At 41.1% G+C, this 16,198-nt stretch overlaps 1 protein-coding gene across 1 annotated transcript in view; it reads right to left on the bottom strand.

Annotated features, from left to right (window-relative positions):
- Window positions 1–16,198, bottom strand: part of ANTXR1 (ANTXR cell adhesion molecule 1) — a 196,480-nt gene that overhangs the window by 167,244 nt on the left and 13,038 nt on the right. The window contains exons 2-3 of the mRNA XM_087823606.1: window positions 6,597–6,668; window positions 2,282–2,353 (exon numbers count right to left, since the gene is read on the bottom strand). Coding sequence (XP_087679732.1) covers window positions 2,282–2,353; window positions 6,597–6,668 — 144 coding nt within the window. The remainder of the gene's footprint in view (window positions 1–2,281; window positions 2,354–6,596; window positions 6,669–16,198) is intronic.

Genomic DNA, 16,198 nt, shown 5'->3' with positions numbered 1-16,198 from the left:
CTGTCTTATAGGGATGTTGTGAAGGTCAAATGGGATATAGAAAAAATATATACAAATTCCTGTGACCAACTTAAAACAATGAAAGTCCAGCTTGGACCAGATTGGAAGTTCTGAAAGCCTAATTCTTTTAGGCTGAAAGTATCCTAGAGAGAGATGGCTTGCCCACATTTTCACATAGGCTGATAAGGTTAGGGATGTGTCAGTAAACCATGTTATGCCTTGTAAGTTGATCCCTAGGTTAGGCTAAGCAGCCACCACATGAAATCCTTACAGCCTTTAGGAAAGCTTTTCTGGCAGTTGTTTGCTACATTAGCAGCCCTTATATATTAAATCTCAAGCAAACGGGAGATTCTAACCTCTGTCTTCTCCTTGGCACAGGAAACTAAGGATAGTGAAGTTAAGGCACAAACAATTAGATTGAAAGTAGGATTCAGATGGGTAATTTGAACTAGCATAACCAAAATGGGTCTGAAAAACCTAAGTGCCCCATTAGTGTTTATAAATCTGTGACCCTCCCTTTGCCCTCCCCAACTTCCCAGAGGCTGTGAGCAATAGCACAAAAAATATCCACAAGGGATGTGATGTGTGAACTTGGTCTCTTGGCGGAACTCTTAGGCATGGAGTAAGTGGAGTCACCATGAAGTAGTGCTAGGCAGCCTCGGGTTGTAGGAAATGTGAGGAATGGGTGAGAGGGAAGTTTTCTCTGAATAAAAGACATCTCCGCATAACGGACGCCACCATTCAAAGCCTGAGAAAGATTAGGAGTCTTGAATGTAACCCAAGGACTAGAGACACTTTCTCAGAGCTTCTTAAAATCTTTGGCCAATGTTTAAAAAATGTCACACAGGTTTATTGGGCTTTGTGATTCTCTGTTTATTAACATAAGGCAGCAAAACAGAGTGGGAAAATGTGGGGCCTGCGACCAGTGTGGGTTCTGCTTGGTATCCTTAGGACTAGATGTGGCTTCAGCTTCTCCTTCTGTTAATAAGGAATAAATTCCTATCTTTTTGTTTGTTTTTTAAATCCTCACTGGAGGATATGTTTTAATTGACTTCAGAGAGAGAGAGGAAGGGAAAGAGAGAGAGGAAGGGGAAGAGAGAGAGAGGGAAACATCAGTGTGAGAGAGAAACATCAATCGGTTGCCTCCCATAAGTGCCTCAACCGGGGATTGAACCTGCAACCTAAGTGTGTGCCCTGATTGGGAATTGAACCGGCAACCTTTTGCTGCATGAGTTGATGCTCCTATCAACTAAGCCACCTAGCCAGGGCAGAAACTCCTGATTTTAAAATGGGGTTTCTGTGCATCTCAAATGGCATGCATACATATAAAAGATACTGCTGAAAGAAAAACAGGATTTGAAAGCATCTAGATGGCACGGAGTATTCTTTTTGTTACAAATGGGAAACAAAGACATAGAGAAAAATGAGGACTAGCCCTGATTTGCTGTGTTGGCGCAAAATCCAGACACCTTACTCCATCCTGTTAGTTAGTTTTAGAAGAAAAATATTATGGAATAAAGTCTTCCTGCCCTCCTTAGACTTAACCGCCTTCCCTTTTTCCAACATGTCCATATATAAGTCCCACATGTGTTCCCCCCATGGTGCTTCTCTCATGGGGACCATTTTACTTTTTAAAGAGTAGACAAAGTATCATTAACTCAAAACTGTCATCTCCACTCTCAATATGCCATCCCAACTGAATAAATGACATCTCTATTATCGATAGTTTTCATCTGCAGGTGGTAAAACCCCAAATAATATTTTTGTTAAGCTATGTTTAACTAATCCTTTTATGTCAACAACATTTTTCCACATCTGATTCAAATTTCCTTTTGTTTTGTGGTATCATAAACCCTCCCTTTCTATTCCCTGCCTTAGTAATTATGTATTACAATAGTTCAAGTTCTTACTTCTTTCAATGTGCTTGTTATACGCCTGAAACCTTAACCCACAGAATAAATCTAATTTAAATAAATGTCCCCCAAGAATTGGGTTTGCTAATATTTTGCTCCAAGTTAGCAGGCCAAGTCACCAATCAAATGCAAGATTTACCTTAATGTAATTTAGTCATTTATAAAATTTCACCAACATCAGGAAATTCTATCAAAATCATCGCAGAGTAAACTAGCAGATGGGTCAATGTGCAAAGTTCAAGGCTTAAGTGAAAATAGAGAACTATTAGATTAAAATGACCGATAGGTCAAGGTTGGCAGTAGGGCAGAAATAGGAGAACTACTCAAGAAAAGATGAGCATTTTTATGACAGGGATGGGCATCCTTACCTGTCTTCTGTTAGCTTCATTAGGGTTGTTCCTTGAGTAGAGAAGACAATAAAGGACATTCTTAGCTGTGGGCTGGAAAGGAAAAGAAATTCTATTAGGGCAGATAAAAAGACTGGAATGCTATTTTCTTCCAGGCTTCGTCCTTGCCCTTCCCTTTATATCACAGCAGCCAAAACTGAGGACCTACAACCCAAGGGACTTCCACAGTTGGTGTAAGTATTTAGCCAGCAGCAGAACTGAAGCTATGGACCAAAGAGAAGACCCACGTTGTCTGCCTGGAGGCTGGTTCTGATTTGACACCACCACTCAGTGAGTGCGGATTATAAGGAAGGAAGCTAAAATTCATCACTGCCTGTTCTCTGTCTGAAGAAATGTGTCCCTAGAAGAGGACTGGCCTGCATGGTGTCTATAAAAAGGGGATCCCGATAGATAAAATTTGATAGTGTCTCCGCAGTCGTCTGGTATGTCCTATAAAGGAAGAGAGTGTCTGAGTGTTGTAGCTTGATCCTATCAGCCATTAAGATCACACATGAACTCCTTTTGCTCTGAAAGCAGGATCACGATCAGCTTTTAATTTCTACTTGGCTTCCCAAGGACGTTATCCTATAAGTAGAGAATGTCTGATGGGCCACAAGAATATCTAATCCACTTGGTAGTTATACCTCTCATTATTAATGACTACACTGGCATGATTTTAGTATGGCTGTACTTAGGAGCTTTGTCAATGTAAAACTGACAAATTTTACATGTTCTGGGAGTCAGAACAACTCTCACCTAAGGACCAAACATGCTTCTCTGTCTGCGGGATGGACTGTCGGACTGCCATAGATTCACCAATAGAATGCCATCCTGGGGGGCTCTCTCTGGGCGGCCAGCTGGTTCACGCATCACAGCACCAGCCTATTTCTTCACAATGCAATAACCTCCCAGACCTGATCTGGCTCCAATTCTTATAGTTCTCACTTCCTAAATATTTCTCAAATCTGTCTCTCTTTTTTTCATTTCTTAGCTTAGGAACTTGCCCTCAATTATTTGACCACTGCAGTTATTGCCAAGGGCTGACTTGCGTGTCATCATTCCTTGTTCCACTGTTTCCAGAATTATCTTCCCAAAATAGAAATCAGATTTTGTCAATCATTAGCAATCAAACCTCTAATGGCTCCTACTGCCTCCAGGATAAAGTCTACACTCATTACCTACTATATGTTTGAAGCATTTTTGGAAACCTTTAACATGGTATTTAATGCTTGGTAGGAGCCCAAGCAATACCTAGTGTATTGGATATTGGTTTCTTGAAACAGGCTTGGTTTCTCTGTGCATAACAGAGGCTGCCTGTTACTACCTCACCAGTGCTAGCCCAGCAAGATACCATGTCCTGAATAACAATAATAATGATCATACTAATTGTGGCCAAACTTATCAAGTGCTTACTATGTGCCAGGCACTGCTGTAAGTGATTTGCTTGTATTATCTCATTAAACTTAGAACAACTTTATGAAGTCAGTGCTATTATTATTCCTATTTTTACACAAAAGAATATTGAGACCCATTGGGAGAGTGGTGGATCTGGAGCTTAAAACCACACATTCTGATTCTAGAACTTGGGCTCTTAACCACTATAATATTCTGTCTCCCTGATATAGAGTTCGGCTTTTGGAAAGAATAAATTTTATTTTATTTTATTTTATTTTTAATATATCTTTATTGATTTTAGAGAGAGGAAAGGAGAGGGAGAGAGAGAGAGATAGAAACATCAATGATGAGAGTCATTGATCGAGCCCACAACCCGGGCGTGTGCCCTGACAGGGAATCGAACCCCGATCGCCTGGATCCTAGGTCGATGCTCAACTGCTGAGCCACGCCCGGCCGGGCAGAATAAATTTTAAATGTGGGGAATGTAGGTCTCCAAGGGGCCGTTGGAATATTAGTCTGGGCTAGAGACATAATTTGGGAGTTCTCAGCATACTGATGTGAATAAAACTGTTCAAAGAAAGTGTCATCAGTGAGAAGGGATGCGAGCCAAATTTAAAACCAACATCAGCATTTACGGGCTTGGCTCTGGTCAGTGAGACGAAAGGAGAACTAGAAGCCAGAGGAGAGAATTTCAAGGAAAGAGAAATCTGATTCAAAGGAGGCTCCTCTACCCAGCAGAAGCAGCCCTGCAGGGTGCTCACTGGCCCTGCCCCCCAGGGCGCCACTTGGTGCCGTGGGCGAGAGCAAGCAGCTGGCGGGTGGGGATAACAGGCAGATGGCAGTGGGTTAAGGGATGGATAGGAAGTTAAGGACAGAGAGACAGCGAGTCTAAGTGTAGCTCAGTGAGAAACTGGTAAAGAAATAGGTTAGTATCTACAGGAAGACATGATCAAGAGATCTGGTGTTTCTCTTTTTTAGATGAGGGGCGGGAGAGATTAGTTTATGTCTATCAATAGTGGAAATGGAGCCAGGGAAAGGTAGAGAAAACACAAAAAAGAAATAAAGACATGGAGGAGATTGGAAACAATGGGATAAAACGGACTAAGATTCAGAGATTGGCCTGAAACAAGGGGGATACTTGAATCTCAAAGACTGCCACACTTTGAGGAGTTCCACATGCTGGGAGGACCAGAGGAGACGACCAGAAGAAAGTGCCTCGTGGTCTGGGTTAAGCCATGCCAACCACAGTGGTCCTCAGTTTCCTTATCTATAAAATGAGAGGATTTGGATTAAGTGGTCGCATAGCTCTCTGAACCCCTACCTCTAACTTTCTTTGATTCTAAGATACTTAAGTGTCTGGAATTGCTGAAGGAACTGGCGAAGAGAGGTGTCGAGTACCCACTCTAAATCCGGTAATGGGCTAGCTGGTTTGCACATGTTTTCTCCGGTAATTTTTACATGTAAACTAGGGTTCAGCTGAGGTGAGTTAATTACTGTGGTTGCACAATGGAGATTAGATTCAAATCCACATCTGCCCTACTTCAAAGCTTTTCCCAGTAGACTCCTCTGCTGCGGCAGAACAGAAGGCTAGAAGGGCAGAGACATAGGAGATACTGTTGAGTGTCTGGAGGCAGATTTATTTTCTATCACTCCAAAGGATCAATGGATAAAAGCGCAGGAAACGATATTTTGGCTCAATGACCAAAAAACAACAACACTTTTCTGGAAACTGGAATTGTTCAACTGTTGGACTGTTTGCCTCAAAAAGCAGCAGTTTCTCACCAGAGCCATTCAAGTTGGGAATGAATGCCTCTTAGGACACAGAAGTTGGTAGGTTGTTCTTTTCGATTCTAAGTTTCTATGATTCTCTTAACTCTTTTGCATTTAATACCACCAATGTATCTGCTTCTCTCCTTTCTCTCTGCTTTTCCCCCACCCTTCTCTCCTCTCAGCATCAGTTTTTCTCATTCATCTGGGTTTAGGTGCCTCTTCCTGCTGTAGCTTCCAATTTTTGGTATCACGGAGAGGGCACCTCCCTCCAATCAGGCAGGCAGGTACATGTTGAGATCAGCAACCAGCTTTGCAGGGTATACATTTGCTATTATCCTGGTCTCAGAGGAGAACTTGTCTTCTGAGACAAAAGGACTTTATTCAAAAAAGTATATGGGTACTCATATTGGCTGGAAGACTCTACAGAGGCCATCAGCAAGAAAAGAGCTGCCTTAGAATTTACAATTGGAAACAATTGTACCAAAGACCTTGACAGCTGACATCAAGCACCTCCATGAAAGCTATCACACTTGTTTATCCCTTGGAGGCTGCACCTAAGGGGTGAAATGACCTCCTTTCCTTTACTAGTTGGTGTCTATACTTATTACAAAGTGGGACCTCTAAGGTCCCTGCAATGTTTATAGTGACGGTGTTTAAAACTGCATTGCCCTCTTGGAGAGTGATGTTAAGAATTCTGCCTGATAGGGCACACAGTTAGCCCAGAAATGAGGGAGTTCCCAGAATGTGAGACTTTCAGTGCTAAAACTGGAAAAGTTCTGGGAAAACTGGGATGGATTGGTCATTTTACACACACCTTGCACTCCCTCTTAGAATGAGCCAATTGCTTCAGCTTGATACACTGTTCAAGAGCATGTTAATTATCCTTCTAGAAGAATATATTATTCAACAAAGGAGGGACAAAGTGAAAATTTTGGTCTTAAATCAAATTGGGGTCCTCTTGAAAACACAAAGCCAATAGTCATTCTAATATGTGGCAAATATTAAAACAAAGTCTCGTCCAAGATCTGAGAGTCTATCTTTGTCCAAAAGCACTCCCGAAGCAGTTAGTAATCTGTAGAATAGCAAATACTGGCTGGTGTTGCTCATGGCGAACTACACATGTGTTTCTCACCTGATGAACTTATGAGCCAACTGTTCCACAAAGTAATAGATCTCATTCCAGTGGTGCAGCACACTTCCTGATCTAGGAAAATGAAAGCAGACATTACTTAATCAGGTGTTCATTTGTCTTTACCTCTTATCATTTCTCTTCATATTCTATTAATTGATATTCAATCTATCCATTAATTAGGCTCATTATCTGAAACTTCTATAAATTTGGAAATTATTTGAAATGTTAGAGTTCTTAAATTTTTTGTTAAAGAACTCCCTTTACCACACTTCCCACCTCTTCCCACTCCCATGCCACACACTCATACACTGAAAAATGAACAAACCAACCAACCAACCCTGGGCTCAACCAGACTTACAGGTTAGTTTCAAATCTTTAAGAAACTATTTTTTGTGTGCTATTTAAATTATCCCTTTGATACGGGAAAAACAGCAACTCCAATTCATTTAAATGAAATTAGCTTAAACTAGATGCCCAAACAAACACAGATAAACAAACCCCCTCCTCAAAAAAACAGCCCAATTTCATTTATAAGTATAGAGGCAAAATTTCTAAAGAAAATATTAGAAAAATAAATCCAACAAGAATCCAAAAGAATAATAATTAATTAATTGGCGAAGCTTATTTCAGGATGTATCGATAGTTCAACATGTAAGGAAATCTAATGTAACTAGTCATTCTAATAAATAAATTAAAACCACACAGACTTTTATTTATTGAAAAGGAAGCCCTTACCGGAAAAAGAGAGAAATATTCTCTAGGGCACATGAAATTATAGAATTTTAGGTCTGGAAGGGGATTCTTTATTTCCCAAGGTTGACTTCTGTTTTACCGATACTATTTATTATGGCTTCAATTTAGCTTATAAGTATTTTCATAGTGCTCGTACTCAATCTGTTGCAGTGACTTCTTAGTAGGTTTCTCTATTCTAACCCATTTTTTTTTTTAATTAAAAAATTAGGCAAGTAATGAATAACAAATCATGGAAATTCAAGAATTTTTTTTTTTTTTAGCTTGGGGAAAAGAAGGAAAACAAAATATAGAAGTAAGAAAGTATACCTGAAGAGAACATATCACTTGTAACCCACTCTTTTCTGTAGCTATGATGTCTCTTTGCTTTCACTTAAGGATCTGTTTCAGCTGAGCTCTGCATTTCTGCCTGTCATTCTAATAATTGTTGAGGTTAGAGTTTGTTCCTTTTAGTCTGACATTTTTCTACTGCAAACATTTTCCACTGGTTTCAGATTAATTTTGTTTTTTATGCACTCATTTGCCTTAATTTTAGCTTCTCAAGAGTTATTTGTGGCTATTTTTCTTTGTTTCAGACTATTTTATAGATACTTAAGACAAATCTGTGCAAAGTAGAGTTTATGCCTTCCTCTTCATGGTACAATATCCTTAAGAATTCTCATTGAATGTATTCCAGCTCTACGAGGAGAATTTATTTTTCTCTGCCCCATATCTAGACAGATATGTCTGTCAGACAGAATGTTATGGTCCTACAGTGGAAGACTCCGTATCATAAGGATATCATCTCACTTTACCCAAGTTAATCTATAACTTCAATTCTAGGAAGAATTCTGATAGAGTGTTTTATAAAACTCTAAAACTGACTTTAAAAATGAAATGAAGATGAAAGGTTTAAGAGTCATCAGGGCAATTATGAAAAAGAAGAGCTAAGCTTGCCCTATCAGACATAACAACCCCGTATGCATGAGACATGACACAACAGCAGAGTCAACAGGGTAGAGCTGAGGGCCTAGACCTCAGCCCACGTGAGGTCTTGCTATAGAGTGAAAGAGGTGATTCAAATTGAGGAGGAAGAATAAACCCTTCAATTTCTGATGCTGTGATAACGGGTTTCTTACTGGGAAAAGCCAGTTAGATCACGGTCTCATGCCAAATGTAACCCCAGGTGTATTAAAGCCCGATGGGATGACAAAACTTCAAATTCACTGGGCGAGCTACAGAAGATTATTATGTCGTCAGGTTAGTGAAGGGGTTATTCAACCCGACACACAAAGTAGGGATTTTTTTTTTAAAGAAAAGGATAATTTTGACTACCTGAAGTACCTAAAATTCTGAATTACAAAATATACCATAAACAAGTTCAAAGACAAGAAGAGAGTGAGGGAAAATTTATCTGCAACAAATATAAAAGGCAAAAGATTAGTGTCCAGGATATGTAAATAACTGGTACAAGTAAACATTAAAAAAGCAAACAACAGAAAAATAGACAGATCCGGCAATCCCCTGAAGGATGGTAAATCAGTATTTGAAAAATCATTCAACTTCTCTAGCAAATATAGAATGCATACGGGATGGGCAAAAGAAGGTTTATAGCTGTGAGAATGCAAAACACAGAGTTTATTCTTGCACTATTATTTATTAATTATTGTATTATTTATCTGTAGTACAACTGTAAGCTTACTTTTGCCCACTCCTGTATTTAAATACTTGTTTGGGGAAGAGCAAGCAGTTTCATGCGGCAGCAGCGTAGAGCCCACAGGTTAGGGGCAAGGAATTGGGAGATGGGGAAAGGGGTCAGGGTGAGGAGGGTGATGGGGCCCCTTCCTGTCAAAAAGAAACCTTTCCAATAACCCTTTTCCATTCCAGGCTCTCCTCTTTTATACACACCTACCATCTACTTGTGACACTAGACGTCCATGCTAGCAAACTCCTACTCACTCTCCAAGATGCAACTCAGTCTCTGCCTTTGACAACAAAGATGGGGCTCATTGTCCCTGCACCTTGCTCTCAGGGTACCTTGTGTGGTTCTCAGTCATCATACTCAGATTTCAGGTTGGAACCACTTTTTTCTGAGCTCTTCTTGTGAGGGCCTTAAGGATATTTTCCTCTCCGGCATCTACCTGTTTGCTGAATGGAGGAAAGGAGAGCATGGAGAGGAGAAGCCTCTATTGCTCATGGAAGCTCCTGATCTTTTGCCAGCTGGATATCACCTCTTCCTCTTCTGTTTGGCTAAATACTCTGGGTTTGGGCTTGGATGGCTCCAGCCAAATCCTGTGACCCTATGTGAACCCGAGGAGCCTTCCCAGCTGGGTCAATCATTCTAGAGCACAGCTCCGTGGTGAATGATGATCTATCATCATCAACGATAGATCTTGGAGCTTATACTGGCAGCTGGAGTTCTCCCAAGAGTTTACCAGAACTGCATATCCTACTCCTAGACTTTTAATGCTTTAGAAATCCTCATTCATTAGAATCCCAGATATCATCCGGGACAGGATTCAGTTGTGTACTTTAAATCTTCAAGACTGGTCCTGGCTGCTCTCCTTAGCAGTGGGGTAGATGCTCTGGTCCTGGGGGTCTTGGTGAGGGTCTGGGGGGACATGGCCCTATGTTGTGTAAGTGCCTCAGGAGAGGCACCACATGACTGACTGACTATAAGCCATGGTCCAATCCAGAATTCTGTAACTCCTTTCCAGGAATCAGGAGAGATCCTTGGACACTGGTCATCTGTGCCCACTTCAGAAATGCAATGCTGTGCTCTGGTGCATATAAGCAGGACAAGTACTACGTGAAGGTTTGGTAACTGAGGGGTACTGTAAGATGCCTAAGGATTTGAGAAGAACCCCACACCTCCTCCATCCTGAGTTTGTTTTCTTCATCAGTAGAGAAGTTATGCAGTGAGGGGATTACACTGGGAGGGAAGACAAAATGTTGGTGAAAGAGGAACTTGGACTAGAATTGAGGGACTATTCTTGGCTCTCTGCTTAAGGGGTTGGGGTTTGGAGTAAACCTCTTCTTGGTTTACTACTTCTTTGTTCTCAAGGACTAGCTCTATTTCACAGCCACAAATCAATCTGCATTCTTTTGTTTATCAAACAGGATCATCCAATAATAATTCACTTTCTTTGGTCTTAAAACATTTCATTTTCACTGTTCTTCTGAATAACATGTAAAATTTATACAATTTTGGTATTCATCTGATTTGCTGCTGCTAAATATAGGGAAAGATTCAAGAAATATCCTGGGGTTTTAAGAAAAGTTTAGATTTATCCAGAAAACTTTCTTGTTAATGGGCAGGTGCTGCTGCTTCTTAAGGAGAAAATAAAGTGAGGCATCCAAGATAAAACTGGAGGTGAGGAGGCATTGGCTGGCTTGTTTCTTCCATTCTAACTCTGTTCATAACTGCCCTGTTACTGTTGAGGTTTGTTTCATATTTATACATGATCACTCTTTATACGATTATGTAAGCCTCGATCAAAATATACCCCCTTTGGGACACACTTGAGATGTACATAGCCTGTTCCCTCAAGCATCAAGAGTAAACAATCTTCTAAGATTCTGGGAACAAATTGACTTTGTCTTCTCTGGGTTACCATGAAATCCCAAGGGGCCTCAGCTACTAAAGGGGCAGAATATAGGTTATCTATATCTGCATCTTGGAATCCTTATTACTGAGCCTCCTTACCCACACACGCATGCTCTGTCCTACCCCAAGATCAAGGCACCCCATGGAAAGGGAAAGAGCCCCGGTGGGGGTGCTACTTATATATCTTTAACCCAAAACCCCAGGAGCAAGAGGCCTGCCTGCCTGGTGTCACAGTCCTCACCACTGCCTCACCACCACCCAATGGCCAGAGTTAGACTTTCTAACCCTAAACTCTAAATACCTTAATCAGACTCCTCCCCTTCTTTCATAGGGATATACATGCCAGGTCTTTGATTGAGTTTGGACTTCCTGTTAAAACACGCATGCGTCACCTGCGGTCTGCCTTGTAAACAGATTTTCTGGTTTGAAATTTGCCCTAGTAGCTACGCCCAGAATAATCGACCCAGGGTGGTGTGTCCATGTTCAGACCCTTGGCTTCCTCTCAACCCCGAGGACCTAGTTGGACTCCTGGTCACAGCCAGAAGTAGGGTGTTGTTTGGGGAAGTGGCAGAAAGTGGATCCAGTTCCAGCATCTCTCTACCCTACAACGTGTAAACTATCTCATTTATCATACCAACCAGTTTAAGAGTTAATGATCTTCCAATCCTAGTTATGGAATCCTAATGTTCTCTTCAGGCAGTAATGGCTCTCCCAGCCATTATGACCAAAGCACCAAGGTAAAAATAAAAACTCTTTCATAGCACCAATATAAGTAGTACTGGGAAATTTTCCATTGGACTCTGTTGTGGATTTTTTTTTTTAATTGGATTTAACACACAATTGCTGGGCAAACGAACTATAGTCACAGAGAGTTGAAATGCTTGGTTTAGAAATCAGTGGATGTGAAAGGTCCCTGATATTTGATTCAATTAAATCCTAACTCAAATACAACTCTATCCCCCTGAAGACATCCATGGGCTAGGTATCAGGATGGTGTGGAGGATTCAGGCCCCTTCTTGGCATTTTGTGCTTTGGTTCCTCCCAGGAATTCTGCTTGAACACAGTGTACAGAGTTCTGTGCTCAAAGAGTCTTTCAGTATACCTGGGTCCACTCAAAATCAGAGTCAACACCTTCCCACACCACCTTCTGACTTGGCGTTGACAAGGGCTCCCCAGATCATAGGGAGGCAAAGCCACCAGTCCTCACTACTAGTCCCACAACAAGGTCACTGCTGGGGGAAGCTCCACTGTTTCTTCCTTTTGTTTTCCTATGCCCTCTCCAGTGTTTGGAACATGGCAAGAAGTCAACAGCCCTGGCCGGGTAGCTCAGTTGGTTAGAGCGTAGTCCCCATACGCCAAGTTTGTGGGTTGGATCCCCAGTCAGGGCACATACCAGAAGCAGTCAGTGAATGTATAAATAAGGGCAACAACAAATCAATGTGTATGTGTGTCTCTCTCTTCCCCTTCTTTACCCTCCCTTTTCTCTCTCTCTCTGAAATCAATAAATAAAAAAAAGAAGAAATCAACAAATTTTTGTGACATTGCATTCATTGTGTGTTCCCAGCGAGGGATTTTGCATTGCGTTCAGATTACGTTCAATTACTTCCAAGGGTCTAATATGCAAAGAGTAGGAGAAAAATAAGAACTCTGAGTCTTATTCTGATTTGTTTTCAGAAATACATTCTTTTGTGTTTATGTGAGTTTCCAAACCTCCTTGTGGTTAAGCTCCTTAGAAACGCAGGCTCTTTCCATTAGCCACACATACAACCAGAGTCAGAACCAAGTGGGCCAAATTGAGTTTAAATTGTTTCCCCTTCTTTTGCACATGGGTTAGAATAAAACGAAAGGGAAAAAAGAGAGCTCATAGTTGGAACCATCACTCAGGAGTTTTTTAAATCTGGAAGAGCAGAGTTGCTTTAAGGATGGAAATTATAAAACTGTCAGTTTCTGCTTTTCCTTAGCCCCACCCAGTTGAAGTCACTGATGTCCTCAGTGACCTACCCAGGTCCCCAGCGAATCCTGAAGGGTATGGCAGCCTCGGGAACCATTAAGGGGGACCAGCAATTACTTCTGCCATGAAAGGCCCCGAGTTCATTTGCCCCCTCCCCCCATTCCCCAGCTTCTTTCTTGGCCTTCCTTCCTCCCTCCTAACCTCACACTGCAGCCTAACTGGCTAGAACCCTAAACCCAGCCCAGGCCTTCAGCCCTTACCCTCCTATTACTGTCTGGGGTCACGGCCAAGCCTCCTTCCTGCTCAAAAAGCTTGACCTCAACTCTTGCTTCCACTCCAACTTCTTCAGATACCAGTCCAGACCCAAACCAAGGCACTAAGCACTGCTCTTTGAGTTTGAGGCTACTCACCCTGCTCCTGTCTGTGCCATGGAGACCCCAGCCCAGGATGCCCAGCCCCACCCTGCTGACTCGGGAGGAATTTCCCTTTTAGTCAATCCAACACATGGCTATGAAAACAATGACTTGTAAGCTATAGAACGCAAACTGTTAGTGATTTGGGAAATCAGTTTGGTGGGATGTTGCCAACATTTTGAAAAAATAAAAAATAGACTAGAAATATCAGGATATATTGCATCCAGAAAGCAACGCTATATGAAACTTTTGGCCAATTATATGTAAGTAATGTATACATACTGTGTTAAGATGTAAACTGTATTTTTTCTTGTGGGTCAAGATCAAAGGATATTATAGCAAAATATATTCTCCTTTCACTTCCACTAATTCCCTTTTTCCCACACACACATACAGGTTGCGAACATATATACACATATCAGGAAAGTTAAAAATATTTTCTGATATCAACTATTGGTATCCTGGTTCAAGTTCAATGCAAAATTGTTATTGTTGTTGCTAAAAAAACAACAGAAAATTGGTTAGCTGCCCAAAGGTATTTGCCATAATTGCAGTGTACACCAAGATGTGATAAATGAGACTCATGGGTCACCAGTCAAAGCCACCAATATGATATGTAGATGACCACCAGGCAACCACGACCAGACAGGGGAAGTCAGAGGTCCCCTTCACATGCATGTCACAAGGACACAATACGCCTCCCCTGATACACACAGTCGTAAGAGCGACAGAAGGAGGTGGGAGCAAAACTTAAAAGTACAAATTTATTGAGTTTAAATTTTTACAAAGATTTCCAGTTTGGATGAAAGTTGCCTCCCCTTCTCACCACACTTGCACCCAGCAAGAGTCTTTCGAGGATAAGCAAAGCAGCTTTAAATTATTTTCTATGTATTTGAGTATAGTGAGACTGAGTTTTTTTTACCCTAACACACACATATTTGGGATTACTGTATTTTTTTATACTGGATTTTTAAAAATTCCTAAGAGTAGACTTTCTTTGTTAAAGTTTATACAAAATTCTAAGACTCTTGATAGCTATGGCCAAGCTCCCCCAGAAATGTAGGACAATTTACTTACTCAAGGCTGTCCAGACCAGCGGTGATGAGCACCGGCTCACTTGCTCATGTGAGCTCCCACTTCTATCCTTCCACTACCAGTGTGACATCCGAACAAGATGTTTCCCTTTCTAAACTTCAGCTCCTCCATTACGCAATGGAGATAACAGTACCTACCTCCTAAAGATTGTGCTGAGAATTAAATCTAATGTTTGTAAAGTGCGAAGCATCTTGTTGGAACACAGCGACCTCCATGCAGGACACGGTGGCTGCTGGAACTCACTTCCCACCCTCAGGGCTATGAAACCTTTAGGAGTAAGATGAGAAAGGCTCATTTTCTTACCCTTCACCCACACTCAGGATTAGCTCTCTCTGAAATATCTGTAAGTTTTATAATTGAATATAGATTTTCATTAGTTTTTATGTGGATGCATTTTATTTTATTAGAAACCTTTTTTTTTTCATATTTATTGTTCACTTGATTTTCTTCGTTGTTTTTCTTTTTTACATTGAGTACCAATTAGGACCAGCTACATGATTAGTAGACCCCAGTGCAAAACGCAGGGCGTCCTGTACCAAGATTATTAAGAATTTCAAAACGGCAACAGCGGAGCATTAACCGAGTGCAGGCCCCTGGGCAGCGGCTGGCCTTGGCCTCAGTATTCTCGGTCCATTTTCTGGGGGTGCGAATGCTTGCTCAGCCCAGGAGGCAGCACGCTTTTTCTGCAGAGGGCCGGGCAGTAAATAGTTCAGGCCCTGAGAGCCGGATGGTTGCTGGGGCAACTCTCAGCTCTGCCGTCGCAGCACAAAAGTAGCCATTGATAGTAATGAGACAAAAGGGGTGTGGCGGTGTCACAATGAAATGTTATTTGCAAAAACAGTCAGCAGGCCAGAGCGGGCCAGCCTCTGTCTTAGGGAGTCACTTTCTTTCGGTCCTCCTCACAAGATAATATAACCTATCACTTTTTCCCCTGGTAGCTGGGGGTTCAATGTACTTTCAATACTCATTTCCTGCTATTTATTGTTTCGAATGTGGCCTGGGAAAATCGTGCCGTGGGATATATATGGAGGCATTCTTTGTGACCTAATAAATATTTCATGGGCATTTGAAAGGAAAGTTTATTCTCTGAGGGGTATTGGGTTCAAAATATATTTATTAGCTCAACCTCATTAATTATTATTCGCATCCTCGGTGTCCTTTGAACGCGTAAGTACTCAGAGAGATGTCTTTTCAGATTCTGCTGAGGAAACAATTTGGTTTTCATCTTCGACGTTCAAAATAAATGCGCGTTCCCGTAACACATTTCCTAAAGACGTGGATTCCTAGGATGTCTTGGTGTATTATTCCGTTACCGTACTGTTAGTTTTGTTTTAATTATATTTCAGGTTTGAAGTTTTTATTCAAGTTTGGTCAGAAGCTTTGCATGTGAATGCAGATATTGATATCGGATATATGCTAGCTTCCTAAAATAAATTGGGAAACTGCATAATTCTATATTTTCTGGAAGAGTATAACTAATACTGAAATTTTCTGTTCCTTGAAGATGTGATACAAATTTCCTGGAAACTAACTGGTCTAAAACTAAAAGACATATTCACAGGGCAAATTAGTCCTTCTCATATGTCCAGATTTTATAGGGGGAGGGAAAAATCAGAAAGACTGAGCATTTCCCCTAAAGAGATTAAAAATCACATCAGACTGTTACTATCTGGGTTCAAATTTATGGCTTTCCATTCACTAGTAGGTGGACTTGGGAAGAAGAAGAGGCGTTTGGGAACTAAAAGTCAACTAGTTGGAGTTTTTTTTTGTATATGAGAATATAGTATGAAAATTTCTTTTCTATCGT

Source organism: Miniopterus natalensis, chromosome 13 (genome assembly GCF_054644295.1).
Source record: "Miniopterus natalensis isolate mMinNat1 chromosome 13, mMinNat1.hap1, whole genome shotgun sequence".
In the NCBI taxonomy this organism is placed as follows: Eukaryota; Metazoa; Chordata; class Mammalia; order Chiroptera; family Miniopteridae; genus Miniopterus; species Miniopterus natalensis.
Note: the sequence above shows the minus strand (reverse complement) of the source record. Positions and strands in the feature narration are given on the sequence as shown.